Below are 14208 nucleotides of genomic sequence, written 5' to 3'. Positions count from 1 at the left end.
CCGCCGTCAGCAGGAAGCCTGCTTTGGATCCTGTCTCCCTCTCTCTCTCTGGCCCTCCCCACCTTGCACTCTCTCTCTCTCTCAAAAATAAACACTGGGGCGCCTGGGTGGCTCAGTCAGTTAAGTGTCCGACTTTGGCTCAGGTCATGATCTCGCGGTTCGTGGGTTCGAGCCCCGCATCGGGCTCTGTGCTGCCACCTCGGAGCCTGGAGCGTGCTTCCGATTCTGTGCGTGTGTGCCTCTCTCTCTGTCCCTCTCCCACTCATGCTCTGCCCCTCTCCCTCTCTCAAAAATGCATACATGTTAACAAAACTTTTAAATAAAATAAAATAGATGTTCCTATGATATTTGTGAAACACACACACACTACCCAGTGATCATAGGTGGCGTTTTAACCAGAACAGAGAACACTGTCCTACCGCCTATGTGCTTCCACGCCGGAAGGGAGGATAACTGTGACAATGACACGGTAGGTCACTATGAGCATCTTGTTAGCTCGTAACAACTCGATCAACCGGCGCTCCCTTTGGAAAATGAACGAAGTTCCTATCTTTTCCAATTTTCTTTCCCGGCAGGAATCTTTATTTGGCCTGAACCGTGTCTAAGTGTAACACAAATTCTGCCAAGATGGTCCGCAGGTGAGTGGGAACGAGACGTCTCTCAGGAGCGCTGCTCCATCCAAGAACACTTACCGGAGGGTAATCCACCTTCTCCCGCCCGTGTTCTCTACCACTACTCTCTTCCACCCAGAAAGGAGCTGAGGGCCCCTCTCCCCGCAGCAACCACTCCCCCCCCCCCCCCCCCAGGCCCTGTCTTCCACGTTCCGGGCACAGTTGTGTTGGGATGAAACCCGCTACGCGGTGCCTTCAGCAGTGGCGGCCACGTCTCATCGTGACGGTGTGAGTTTCAACAACTCGCTTGAAACCTCAACTTTCCGAAGAATTTTGCCCGTCTTTGAAGACGGTAGCACTTTAAGAAGCGAGCCCTCTGGTTGGATGGCAGGCCCAAGCTCCAGCCAGTGTAAACGGCACATTGCAGCAAAGACAAACCTTTTGCGCTCAGCTGACCTTCTCCGAGAGGACGGTCTCCCCGGGGACGACAGGGGGCTCTGAGTGGGGGGCAGGCCTCGCAGAGGCACAGTCTGTGTTTACGGAGGAGGTGGATGGTGCTATATCCCAAACACACGCTTCCCTTCATACACACTCCCCGAGGCTCCGGGTCCCCACTGTCTGCCATGCCAAAGGCTCGAGCTTCTTGATCCAGAGCGGGGGTGGCCAGCGGGCTTAGAGGACGGGTGGGAGACCTTTTAGGTTTCTGTACAAGGAAAAGGAAGCCCGACACACACACCTCCCTGGGGGTGAAAGGAGTCACCGACACAAACACACACAAGGCCCCTTTAGGCAAGGACAAGAGTGGTTGTTATGGTGGACGCAAGTTGTTCCCCAAGTATGTCCTGAATGTGGGAGGCCACAGCAGCTGCCTCCCCTCGAGACGGCCCTCGGGGCCCCTGCCAGGAGCTATAATGACTCGCTGGCCCTTGCCAGCTGTCACACTTTGCATGCCACTGGAGCTCCGGTCCAGCAGAAGGGGCCATCCAAGTCACCAGTTTCAACAAGCGCCAAATCCTGTGCCCATGCTGGGCCCGCACGGCCACCCAGAGCTCTCTTGTCGGGCTCTCTGGAGAGCACTTCACTGACCAGCATGTCCGACTGACGGTGTCCTTGGCCAGGGAACGGGACTTCTCCTTCCCAAGACAGCAAGGCGGTGAGGTCAAGAGCTCAAGGAAGCCCCCAGGGACACCCCCAGTAAAGAGAGGCCCTCTGCGGGGGAGGGCGGCATGTGTGTTTCCAGCTCTTTGATTCCCGGGGTGCCCCTGCCTCTGGAAGGGAAACGTATAGGGTGCTGTATGGGCCACTCTGTCCCAGGCTTTAGATCTCCCTTTCTCATTCACTTCCTCTTCCTGCTGGCAGGGGAAAGCCCGAGAGCCCCTGCCTAGCATGTGGACGGAGGAGGAACGTGCCAGGATGGTACCTCAGCTGCAGGAAAGAGGGGGTCCTCAGGGTGAAGATGAGCGCTGCCAGAGGGGGCTGGTCAGGGTTCATGATCCCGCGAGCCCTCTCTTCTGAGGCTTGGCTGGAATCCATCAACTCGTCAATACTGGCTTGGCCCAGGCCTGGCCCTCCATCCTTTACCCCAGTCGCCAACCCTCCCCATCATGGCCTCCTCTTGGCTTGCTGGAAGCCTGATCCAGCTGGAGGGAATTCTAGAAGCCAGCCACTAATGGTGCAGCTCTGCCTCTCTTGTCTGAAGGCACGCTGTCAACCACACACACCCACTGCCTCCCGGGAGCCTCAGTTACACCATCTACAGCGGGGATTTAAAAAAAAAATTTTTTTTTAACGTTTATTTATTTCTGAGACAGAGAGAGACAGAGCATGAGCGGGGGGGGGGGGGGGGGGTTGGAGAGAGAGGGAGACACAGAATCCGAAGCAGGCTCCGGGCTCTGAGCTGTCAGCACAGAGCCCGACACGGGGCTCGAACTCACAAACTGTGAGATCACGACCTGAGCCGAAGTTGGTCGCTCAACCGACTGAGCCACCCAGGCGCCCCTACAGCAGGGATTTTTTTTTTTAATTTTTTTTCAACATTTATTTATTTTTGGGACAGAGAGAGACAGAGCATGAACGGGGGAGGGTCAGAGAGAGAGGGAGACACAGAATCGGAAACAGGCTCCAGGCTCTGAGCCATCAGCCCAGAGCCTGACGCGGGGCTCGAACTCACAGACCGCGAGATCGTGACCTGGCTGAAGTCGGACGCTTAACCGACTGTGCCACCCAGGCGCCCCTAGGGATTTTTTTTTAAATGCCCAGCTCACAGGGCTCCTGCGAGAATCATCAGGTATCTGTAAAAATGCTTCTGGGGAGCCTGGGTGGCGCAGTCGGTTAAGCGTCCGACTTCAGCCAGGTCACGATCTCACAGTCCGTGAGTTCGAGCCCCGCGTCAGGCTCTGGGCTGATGGCTCAGAGCCTGGAGCCTGTTTCCGATTCTGTGTCTCCCTCTCTCTCTGACCCTCCCCCGTTCATGCTCTGTCTCTCTCTGTCCCCCAAAAAATAAAATAAAACGTTGAAAAAAAAATTTTAAAAAAATGCTTCAAAAAGCAGAATGATTTTCAAATGATTAGTGAGCTGCTAAACTAACCTGCCTGGAAATTGTGAGGTGACTTGTTTGGTCTCTCTCCTTCCTGCCCAGGCCCCCGTCTCTCTTCCCAAGCGACCTCTGCAACGCTTTGTCAAGTCAAGGCCTCCTGAGGGTCAGGGGCTCCTACCAGGTTCCTCCCGTCGCTGTGAAACCCACAGGAAACTCTTGGATCAAAGCATGCCGGGAGTCTGAACATCTATCTCAAGGGACAGCCTGTGAGCTGGAGAGATTTCAGACCAATCCCTAGACGCCCCCCTGGACACACGGTAGTGGCAAAGCACTGGGCTGGACTTTGGAAGGATACGGAAGAGAATAGGCGGTCCCCACCCCCCCAAACAATCACACCCAAATGCAGAGATGATCTCCACCTAACAACCTAGGTCAAGGGAAATGCTATCGATGGTTCGTCAAAACACGATGAGAGGGGGGAAAACATGAGAAATCATCAAGGCTTCAAGAAGAAAGTCATATTGGGGTTGAACCGATCCAGGGACACGGTATCACGGGCAGAGCAGGAGCTGGGGGGTCGGAAGCAGAAATCAGGGTGAGCCTATGGAGCAAATGTTGGTGGAAGAAAATGGGAACAGCCCTGAAATCGGCAAGCCCAGGCCAATAGTCCCCATGGTGACAGACGTCCCTCTTCTCGCCCCAAAGAGGATCAAGGTGGACGAGCCCATTTTCTTTCTGGTCCCTTGACATTGCATCATCCAATAGGACTTCCTGTGAGGGAGGTCATGTTTTCTGCCTGTGCTGTCCTATAGATGGCTTCTAGCCACCTGGAACTCTAGATGCTGGAAGCCATGCTACCTTGGTTTTATTTTAGATTTTCATGGCCACAGGGGCTAAGCAGACGACAGAGGTTTAGATACCAAGGCCCTCTTCCCCAGGCTGTGACGAAAGGCTGCAGTCATATCCATAGCCACCAAGTAGTGCTATTCGGGGAAGAGGAAGATATAGTCCCACCCTCAACAGATACGAGTGTGTGGGTGGATGTTTGTTTGTTTCTGATAAGAGGCTGATTTCTGTGTTTTTGCTTAAACAAGAGTGAGGCTTAGAGAGCGGAGTCACGGATAGGATGAATACATGTCCCTTTCGGGGAGGAAAGAAAGACGACCCCCAAAGCTCCCAAGTCCCTTAAAGATCTGTCCATCCGAGGGCGGGGAGACAGAGTGCCCAGTTGCAGCCATTCTGATTCTTCTAGTCCTTGAGCCCAGAAATTTAGTCCTCAAGACCTGGCAGGAAATCACTCATTTAAAACAAAGAACAAAACAAAAACAAACAAAACCCACAAAACCCACAAAAACACGTTCCACCCATGTTCGCCGCAGCATTATTCACAAAAGCCAAAAGGTGGGAGCAACGCCTCCGTCCCTCCATGGAGAAGTGGGTAAACAAAGTATGGCACACACACACACACACACACACACACACACACACACACAGGACCATCACTTAGCCTTTAAAAGGGAAGCAAATTCGAACACGTGCTGCAACATGGGTGAACCTTGAGGGCATTGTACTAAATAAAACAGGCCAGTCACTAAAAGACAAATACTTCAGGATTGCACTTAAATGAGGTACCTAGAGTGGTCAAATGCCCAGACAGAAGGAGGGTGGTTGCCAAGGTTGCAGACTGGTGGGTAGGGACTCGCTGCCTAAGGAGCACCGGGTTCAAGTTTTGCAAGATGAAGAGCTCTGTGCCTGGGTGCCCGACAGTGGGACCGGACTCAACACTATGTGTGCGTTACCATGGTTAAGGTAGTGTTGTGTTTATACAGGACTGCAATTAAATAAAACGAATATGCACAATAAAGTAGGGGCAGGGAGGAGGAGGGGGTAGGCGCACGACTTTTGGCCTCACCAGTGCAACCCGTTCTCCGGGCGCCACCTCATTTCACCCGGAAAGGCGCGGTCCCTTCCCGCCGCTCTGGGGTCCCGTCCTGTGACTCCCTCGCCGGCGCTCGCAATAACCTTCCAGGGCCGGGCTCGCGGCACCTCCGCGCCGGCCCGAGGCGGGGCGGCCAATGAGCGCGCGCCTGGACCCGGCCTCGCGCCCCCATTGGCTGCGCCCAGCGACCCGCGGCCCCGCAGGTTCCCAAGCCGGTTTAAAGGGGTCGGGAGCTGCCCGCTGCCCCGCCATCGACTCCCCGCGCGCAGGCCCGCGGGGAGGGGCGGCCTGCCGCAGGGCCCACCCCGGGGCGTTACTGAAGGGCGCCCTCGGCCGCCCCCACCGCCCCCCAGATGTACTATGCGCTTTCCCAGGCGCGCGTGAACGCGGCCCCCGCGACCATGCTGCGGCCACAGCGGCCCGGAGACGTGCAGCTCGGGGCCTCCCTGTACGAGCTGGTGGGCTACCGGCAGCCGCCTTCCTCCTCCTCTTCCTCCTCCTCTTCCACGTCCTCCTCCTCCACGACGGCCCCCGTCCTCCCCAAGGCGGCGCGCGAGAAGCCGGAGGCGCCGGCCGAGCAGCTGGGTAGCGGAGCGGGGCCCGGCGCGCACGCGGGCGGCGGCTCCCGGGCGGACGCCAAAGAGGAGCAGCAACAGCAGCTGCGGCGCAAGATCAACAGCCGCGAGCGGAAGCGCATGCAGGACCTGAACCTGGCCATGGACGCGCTGCGCGAGGTCATCCTGCCCTACTCGGCGGCGCACTGCCAGGGCGCGCCTGGCCGCAAGCTTTCCAAGATCGCCACGCTGCTGCTCGCCCGCAACTATATCCTGCTGCTGGGTAGCTCGCTGCAGGAGCTGCGCCGCGCGCTGGGCGAGGGCGCCGGGCCCGCGGCGCCGCGCCTGCTGCTGGCCGGCCTGCCCCTGCTGGCCGCCGCGCCCGGCTCGGTGCTGCTGGCGCCCGGCGCCGTGGGGCCTCCCGACGCGCTGCGCCCGGCCAAGTACCTGTCGCTGGCGCTGGACGAGCCGCCGTGCGGCCAGTTCGCGCTCCCCGGCGGCGGCGCGGGCGGCGGCGCGGCCGGCCCGGGCCTCTGCACCTGCGCGGTCTGCAAGTTCCCGCACCTCGTCCCCGCCGGCCTGGGCCTGGCCGCCGTGCAGGCACAGTTTTCCAAGTGAGGGCCCGCCCGGGCCCGGGGCGCTACCTCGGCCCGGCGTCCTGCCGCCCCGCTTCTCCGCGCCCCCGCGCCCCGCACCCGGGGACAGCCGGGCGGGGCACGGAGGACACTTCCAACCTTCTCGCCCAGAGGAAGGGACTGTGGGGCGCCCCCTTCCCCGCCCCCACCCTGGGGAAATGAAAGTGACGCGAGCGGGTGTTCGACGGAGCGTCGGGGCCGTTTGGGGTTCTGAGTGGATTCCAGCTTCTTGGGGCAGCAGGGGCGCGCCCCCAACCCCACTCTTGCCCAGCGTCGGTCTCCCCCGGTCCGGGAGTCGTGCGCTAGGTGGGGGGTGGCGCGGATTTTCAGGCACAGCGCGGCTTGCTCTGGGTGAGTCAGGAGGCCGGTCCCAGCGCCAAGGCTCAAAGAGGCGACACCTGCCAAGTCAGGGGACCGAGTGGCCGCTCTCCGAGGGCAGGGAAAGAGTTCTTTTCCTTCTCCCCAACCAGAGGCCACAGGCACCCTGGTCCCCAGCAGCCAAGGCCTGTCAGAGAAGGCTGCCCGACCTCAGGAAGCCGAGAATAACCAATTAGTCCGCGCAGACGGTCCCGGGCTTAGCAGAAGGACTGACCCTCGGCGGCGGCCGGACGGTTGGCCTCGCGGTGCGGCGGGAGGCGGCGATGATAACGCCAGGGTCGTTGGGGGGGCTGGGCTGGGCAGTCGGTCCGCTTTTGTACCCTGACTGTTAGAGTGCGATTTTTGAGAATCGCGTAACCAGGGGTTTTGTTGCGGAGATTACTCGCCCTTAAATCCTGGGATCTTCTTTGAAAGGCCGTTTAGAAGTTGAGATTCACCAGTTTGTTTCCCCTTCCCCAAAGGTAGCGTAACCAACCTTTGCGCTTGCTTAAAAACAAAAACCAAGCACGTTTGACGCAGGCGGCGGTCTCTAAATAGGTCTAAAATAGGTAACAAGGCCCTTCGCGGTCGCCCGCCGTCTTGTCCGAAAGCACGATCGCTAATTAACGTTCTCATTTCAAGACGCGGAGGAGGATCTGACCCCCCCCAACCGGCGGCGGCGGCTCGGCGGGTCCCCGCTGCGGTGGCGGCGGCGATGGCGGGATGTCTGCCCCTTTGCGTGAGGGGTCCTTGAAAAGCGCTCTGGGCAGGCCTTCTCGCAGTTGAAACACTGCATAGATGACCCGTCTTGATTTGTTACAGACGTTAACAAATTATTGCACCCAAGATTATTTTACGATCTTTCAGCAGCTTGCTTTGAATTCTGTGTTTAAGGTTTTGGTTGTTGGTAGTAGCCGAATTTAACTGGCATTTTATTTTATCTCTAACGTTGTTTACTTGCTCTGTGAAGAATCCACGAAATAAAATGTTTAAAGACCTTACGTTTCCCCCCTCCCCGCTAATTTGTTTGTTAAGAAAAATGCCCCCCGGTGTGTGGATGGATTCAGAACCCGGGGATGAAGTCAGTGGTTAAATAGAACCGGGTTCCAGAGTTTTTAAACTTGACTTCCTGATTTGGAAAATAATTCAGTGAACAGGCGACTGCTTGTCAAGTTCAGGCATCAGGCAGAAATCTAAGGACCCCGCCGAAGGTGAGTGGGTGGAGTTAGCTCTTAGCCAGGTTTGGGAGATGGGTCTCTTGACTACAAGTTCCTCCTCTAAAAATGAGTTTATTTATTCATTTCTATATGTTTATTTCTTTATTTTGACAGAGAGAGAGAGAGCAGGGGAGGGGCAGAGAGAGAGGGAGACAGAGAGTCTGAAGCAGGCTCCTTGCTGTCAGTGCAGAGCCCCGTGTAGGGCTCGAACTCACCACCCCTGAGCTCATGACCTGAGGCTTCAACAGACTGAGCCACCCAGGTGCCCCTAAAAATGAGTTTAAAAATACATTGATCGTAAAATTATTTTGTATGTTACCATTTTTCTCAAAAATCCACCTTTTCTATTTCAGTGGATAGAAGCTTAAACAGTATCATACATGGCTCTCCCATGTATTACATGGGATCTCCCCCATTCTTTATATACGTTTGGAGTGGTCTCCTCTGAAATCATGACCTTGGACATCGCTCTATTCTGAGAGGTGAAAAAGCTCCTCTGTGTGATTGGTGATATTGCAAAGAACCTTGAGTAGTGATTTGTTCCCATGCAATATTTAAACATTTCGTAGTTGTTGAAATCCAACCACTGCTTAAAGGCAGAGGTTTAAGAGAGGAGGTGTCCCCTTTAACCTGCAGAAAATGAAAGTAACCCCATGGGGTGACTTAATTTTATCCATGTTGGTTTATCTGAGGTACGTACACACATTGGGGTGATGAGCATTCATTTGGAGAACGTGTTGGGGGGGGGGTGCGGAATGCTAGAAAGATCGAATTGCTTTCCTCACCATTTCAGTTAAATGTCTGTTTCCTTACAGAGGAAGCAGGAGAGGACATGAGAGAAAGAAGCTGTATTCACCAACCCGTTTCGGGAAAGCGTCTCTCATTCTTCTTAGACTCCACCATCAGAAAAGTCAACAGGCTTTTGTAATAAGTAAATTTGAATCCGGGTTTTCTGTTTCTTTAATGCCCGTCCTGGCTTGACCTTGCAGCTTGACAAGGTCCCAAAGGAAAAGGAAAAATCAACAACTAAATCAAAATCAAATCAAAACAAAACAAAACAAACCATTCTGAGAGATTGGAAGTAAACAGTTCTTCCCACAGTCCCAACTCCATGACCTAAATGCCATCATCATTCCAAAAAGCATTTCCAAAAGACACAGGGACATTCAGGGCAGAGAAGCGGGTGTGTGGTCTCCCTCCTATCTCTACTTATAAATTGGAGCCAGTACCCATGGCTTAAATATTTAAGTTATCTGCCTGCACGTAGCCTCGATTAGCCATCACACCAAGCAAGATTTGCAGCGTCTCCTTATACGGAGCTTACATCCTGAAAAATGGCATCGGTGAGTATTCAAGAGTCCCGTAGAATGAAACAGGGGGAAAAAAAGGTAATTACATACAGTGTCAATAACACAAAGTTAGTCCTCTCAACAAATTCTATGGCAGGTGCAGCGTTTAAGCCTAGACATGTATGTTACAGAGTGTGGAGCTGTTGGATCAAATCTGCAGTGCCGTGTCCCATGTGTAAGGGAGCTAGCTGATGTGCCCACCTCACTTGATTTTAGCCAGAGTGAGCTTTTTGAAGAAGGAACCAATTTAACCTGCTCTTTGAAGAGGTTGGGAAAGAAGAAAAGGAATAAGGCAGGCTCCTGAAGGAAAGTACATCGGGCCTCAGAAGCAAGATGAGAAAGAACATGTGACTAGCTGCCCAAAGGGTCCCTGCGCCCAGCCCAACACCAACACGCAATCGCGGTGATTAGAGTGAGAGAAACGTAAGGGGTAAATACACGAGGCCCTGCGACATTATGTTGTTATATGTATAAGTATACGTTATCCGTATACGTACGGAGGCCAGGTGGGCAATCAGTAAACAGCAGACCAAATGCACCAAGGGATTGACCTAGCCCGTAGTGATGGTCTGTTTACAGATGTTCTCCTCTAAGGGACACGGATTACGGCAGGTATGAAAATGTCACCTTGAGAAACATATGACTTAGGCGGTAAATGTCCCCATGAAGGAAGAGGGCCACTCCAAGCATGGGAAGCACGTCAATCTTCCAAAGGTCAGATTATCGACAAAACTGCTTTCACGTGCCCGTCTGGTTCGGGTCACCCACCTAGCCTCTGTGGACTTTCCTGGTATGCAGGAGGGGCTGGGTCCGTGTTAATGGTCAATACTCAGAGCCCCAGCCTGCTAGCCAGACCTCCTAGAAGCCAGCAAGAGAAAAGGCTTTTCTTTCTGCCGCACAAGAACGCTCCATGACCTTGAGAACAAGGTGATGTTTAGGTGATGTTCGTTGAGAACAAGGTGATGTTTAGGAAGAGCCATGAAAAACCCGATGCCTCTTCTCACCATGGCGCAGAGCACATCTATTGGGAAAGTGCACCCCTTCCAGAAGGCACCGTCAGGCTCACTCACTACCCCTTCCATTTCTACACACTCGGTAAGCATTCAATAAGGAGATCACCGCCTCTACCGAAGTAGGCTCAAGAAGCAAACGTCTGAAAAATGGCGTGTTTTTTCCAAAACTACAAATTCACTTTTATCAAGCAGATTTTAGTTGTAGGGAAATATTTTTTTTTTCCAAGCAGCGCCCAGCTTCTGCTACCAAATTGAAGATGTAAAACAAAATAAAAAAAGAGTAGAAAGCCATTCGTCTATCTACACACAGACGAGCCTCATTATTGGTGGAGACCTTGCAGATGGCTTCAAGCACTTCCCATTCTGTCCCTTCTAACTAAGCCCAGCATAAAAGCTGAGATGTCTGATCAGAAATTAAGCCAAATTCTTTCTGTCCACATGGGATTAGCTGCCCCATCAGAGAACTTTCCCCTTTGTGTCCGGCTAATACCGAAGGGCCAGAGCTCAGGCTGTGAGCCCAAGACAATCAGGTCAATAGTCCACGTCCTTAAACACTACAGGCTGCCTGATGCTGGGGGGGGGGGGGGGGAGGGGGGGCAGGGGGAGGATTACCTGGCTTGAAAGCAAAGGGAGTGCATTTCTCCCTCACTCAGACTTCGTCAATGACCACAGAGGACAGAACATGCAGGTGGGCCCCTGCCCGGGACAAAGGCCACAATCATATCTCTAAATCCCACAGAGTGCTCATGGAGTGACAGAACTCCGGGGTCATCTGTCCACCCTCCTCCCCGCTGAATAAGGCACCTGAGGCCTGGGAAATTCAGGAGACAGGCTTAAGGCCACACAGGTAGCCAGGGACCAGTACCTGCTTTGGGGAGGCAGAAGCTACTTCCTTGGTTTGCCTTGGTGGGACCAGAATGTCCCGGAAACGGCAATTGTGGCAAGAGACGAACACGTTCTTCCCGCCTCCTGGAAAATCTGTGGCCTTTGGCCATTTCCAGCGTCTCTGGCTCGGCTCTCGGTCTGCCCCTACGGAGTGGCATCCAGAAAAGGCAGCCGCACGGCCAATCCCCTGCCAGGTGCCCGGCCGCAGTTCGGTCACCTGAACTTTCTCCGGCAGCCTTGCCCCCTAGCCCCGAGGGAGGCCCAGACCCGTGACAGAGAGCGGCAGAGGCGAAGCAAATCCTTTGAGAGAACGTCTGATGGTTACATGTTTGTCATCGGGGTTTCAGAAAGCAAAACTTGCAGAAGGCAAGGGAGCAGCCACCTGACAGGCAAGGCCAGCGGGCTGAAAGGGAAAACGGTGTCTTGGGGGCTTTCTCTTTTGCGGGGTCCCTCAGGGTTTCCACATAGATGCTCAGTGTTCTGATGCTGATGGGCTCCGATTTTCTCAACAATGGGAGCATCTTTTTTTTTTTTTTTCCAAGTGTAAGCCCTGGCTGCCACCAAACCCCGGGATAGAGGACAGGGCACCCCTGACGGTGGGCGTGGCACGGGAAGCCCCAGCCACAGGTAGGTGACTGGACCTGGGGAGAAAACGCTCGCTGGAGGTGGGGAGCCCTGGGATCAGGAAGGGCGGTTGTGTCCCAAGGAATCCGGGCACCTCCTTAGAGAATGACAAAGTGGTAACAACCAAGAGACTCCAAACTAACAAGATCAGAGTAGAACACTCATCTGGGGAACGAGAGAGAGAAGGAGAAGCTCATTCAGCTGGGGGCAGGCGGGTGGGAAGGTAGACCAGCTCATAGCAGAGGTGGCCGCGTATCGCAGCTAGGAATACCCATGATAATGGCCTTGGCCGGAGCTAACGCTGTGTTTATCAGGGGCCAAGCAGTGGCCTAAGCATTTTACATGCGCGACTTCATTTCATGGCACGAGGATTTACACCAGTTCACAGATAAGAACACTGAAGCACGAGGAGGTAAACGCTCAGGAAGCGGAGGCTGGTTGAGGGAGGTCATAGAAGCCAGACGCTGAAAGAAATCAAGATTTGTCTGGAAGAGGGAGACGCCCTCTCCCCGCCCCCCGGCCCCCGTGGGTCGTCCTCCCTAAATTCCCTTCCTCCTCCTCAGCAGTCAAGGCTGTGGTTCTCCCACCTGCCTCTTCATCCAGCTTTGCATCAGGTCGATATTACCCGGAACGCATCTAATCAATGTGACGGCGAGGTTTCACTGTGTCCCAGCCCACAGTCATTTCCCATGTTTCCAGCTCTGGTGGTGGCCGATGTAAGGAAAGACAGCACTGAGACGCAGGGATGTGGCTGGGGCAGAAGACAGTGGCCACGTAGCCTGCACCTTTGAACACATTATGTGCCCCTGGTCCTTCCATCACAGCGAGCATCCAGGCAAAAAACGAAAAGCAAAACCAAAGGGAAAAAAAAAAGGTTTTCACGGTAGCGATCGTTAAGTATCGTCCAATTCAGACCTTAAGAAATACTTTGCGCAGATGAAGAATGGGTAAAGAAAACGTTTGAAGATAATTTGTTGTCTTTTTCTCCACCTTACCGGTTAAGGGGAGTATTCTGTCATTACTGTCTTTGTTCTGTTTCTTTGCTTGCCCTTGGCAGTTTTAGTGATGTTTTTCCCCACAGTCTTGGCTCTTTACAGTCTTGTGCTCCGTCAGGGACAGTCGTGGCCAGGAGGTAAACGCCACAATTCTCACTGCACTCACCGCCAGTGGAGAAAAAAAAAAAAGCTGGACGCCGCAGCACCGCCTCTAATAGACAACTTCTAGGGACACCTGGTTGGCTCAGTCGGTAGAGCACGTGACTCTTGATCTTGGTGTTGTGAGTTCAAGACCCGCATAGGGCGTGGAGCCTACTTAAAAAAAAAAAAAACTCCCCCCATAAAAATAATAAAATAAATTATATTAGACAACTTCTTAAAAATTTTTAACGTTTGGGGCGCCTGGGTGGCGCAGTCGGTTAAGCGTCCGACTTCAGCCAGGTCACGATCTCGCGGTCCGTGAGTTCGAGCCCCGCGTCAGGCTCTGGGCTGATGGCTCAGAGCCTGGAGCCTACTTCCGATTCTGTGTCTCCCTCTCTCTCTGCCCCTTCCCCGTTCATGCTCTGTCTCTCTCTGTCCCAAAAATAAATAAACGTTGAAAAAAAAAAATTAAAAAAAAATTTTTTTTAACGTTTATTGATTATTGAGAGACAGAGTGTGAACAGGAGAGGGGCAGAGAGAGAGGGGGACACAGAATCGGAAGCAGGCTCCCGGCTCCGAGCTGTCGGCACAGAGCCCGACGCGGGGCTCGAACGCACACATCGCAGGATCATGACCTGAGCGGAAGTTGGTCACTTAACCGAGCCACCCGGGCGCCCCTAGACAACTCTTGATATCACTGGTGACGGTGGAATCCATGGCTCTAAGGGCTTTGAGGGCACCAAGAAGGTGACCTTTGGTCTTTTATATTCACACAGACCCACAGCGACTCAGATGGAGAGTCGTTAGCTCCCATCACAGACCTGCCTGCTTGGGCAGCAGGGTGGGAGGGGGGGGGCGGGGGGCGGGGGCAGAGGCTGCTGGTGGTGCCGGACCCCCATCCACGGGAAAGACAGGAGAAAGGAATCACTTCATTCTCCCTCCGCTCCTGGGAACCCGTGCTGTGTTCCAGAGCGATCGAATTCCGGTCCCCTCTCCCATCCTCCTCCCTGCCCTCCTTTCTTCTCTTCCCCGTGAAGCCTTGATGTGCACTGCCCATTGGCTGTGCCTTGCTAGTGCTCCCTCCACTGGCCGGCCCCCTGACCTTGAATGGGCCACTTGTGCCTTTGGATCTCTGAGATCTGGTCATCTCAGGACCCTCCTCACGGGACACAAATGGGGCACTGCGTGTAAACCGTTAGCACGGCGCCTGTTGTAATGGGGATGGTCTTTCTTTCCCATGCAATTCATTCCACTGGCTAGAAATACGTGACTTACATGACTCTGTACTGCGAATGGTTGTTTAGAAAGCCATGGCGGGCTCGCAACCATTTCCGTCTTCTCTTGCAATTTAT

At 54.2% G+C, this 14208-nt stretch overlaps 1 protein-coding gene across 1 annotated transcript; it reads left to right on the top strand.

Moving 5' to 3' along the window:
- The first annotated feature begins 5319 nt into the window (after window positions 1–5319).
- OLIG1 (oligodendrocyte transcription factor 1) lies at window positions 5320–7633 on the top strand. The gene has a single exon (XM_043593713.1). It carries the CDS (start codon window positions 5440–5442, stop codon window positions 6256–6258), a length of 819 nt encoding a protein of 272 aa, XP_043449648.1. The 5' UTR covers window positions 5320–5439; the 3' UTR covers window positions 6259–7633.
- The last annotated feature ends 6575 nt before the right edge of the window (window positions 7634–14208 follow it).

This window comes from Prionailurus bengalensis, chromosome C2 (assembly GCF_016509475.1).
Source record: "Prionailurus bengalensis isolate Pbe53 chromosome C2, Fcat_Pben_1.1_paternal_pri, whole genome shotgun sequence".
NCBI lineage: Eukaryota > Metazoa > Chordata > Mammalia > Carnivora > Felidae > Prionailurus > Prionailurus bengalensis.
Note: the sequence above shows the minus strand (reverse complement) of the source record. Positions and strands in the feature narration are given on the sequence as shown.

Coding starts and splice junctions, on each gene's coding strand:
- OLIG1 (XM_043593713.1), top strand. CDS start 5,440: ATGTACTATGCGCTTTCCCAGGCGCGCGTGAACGCGGCCCCCGCGACC.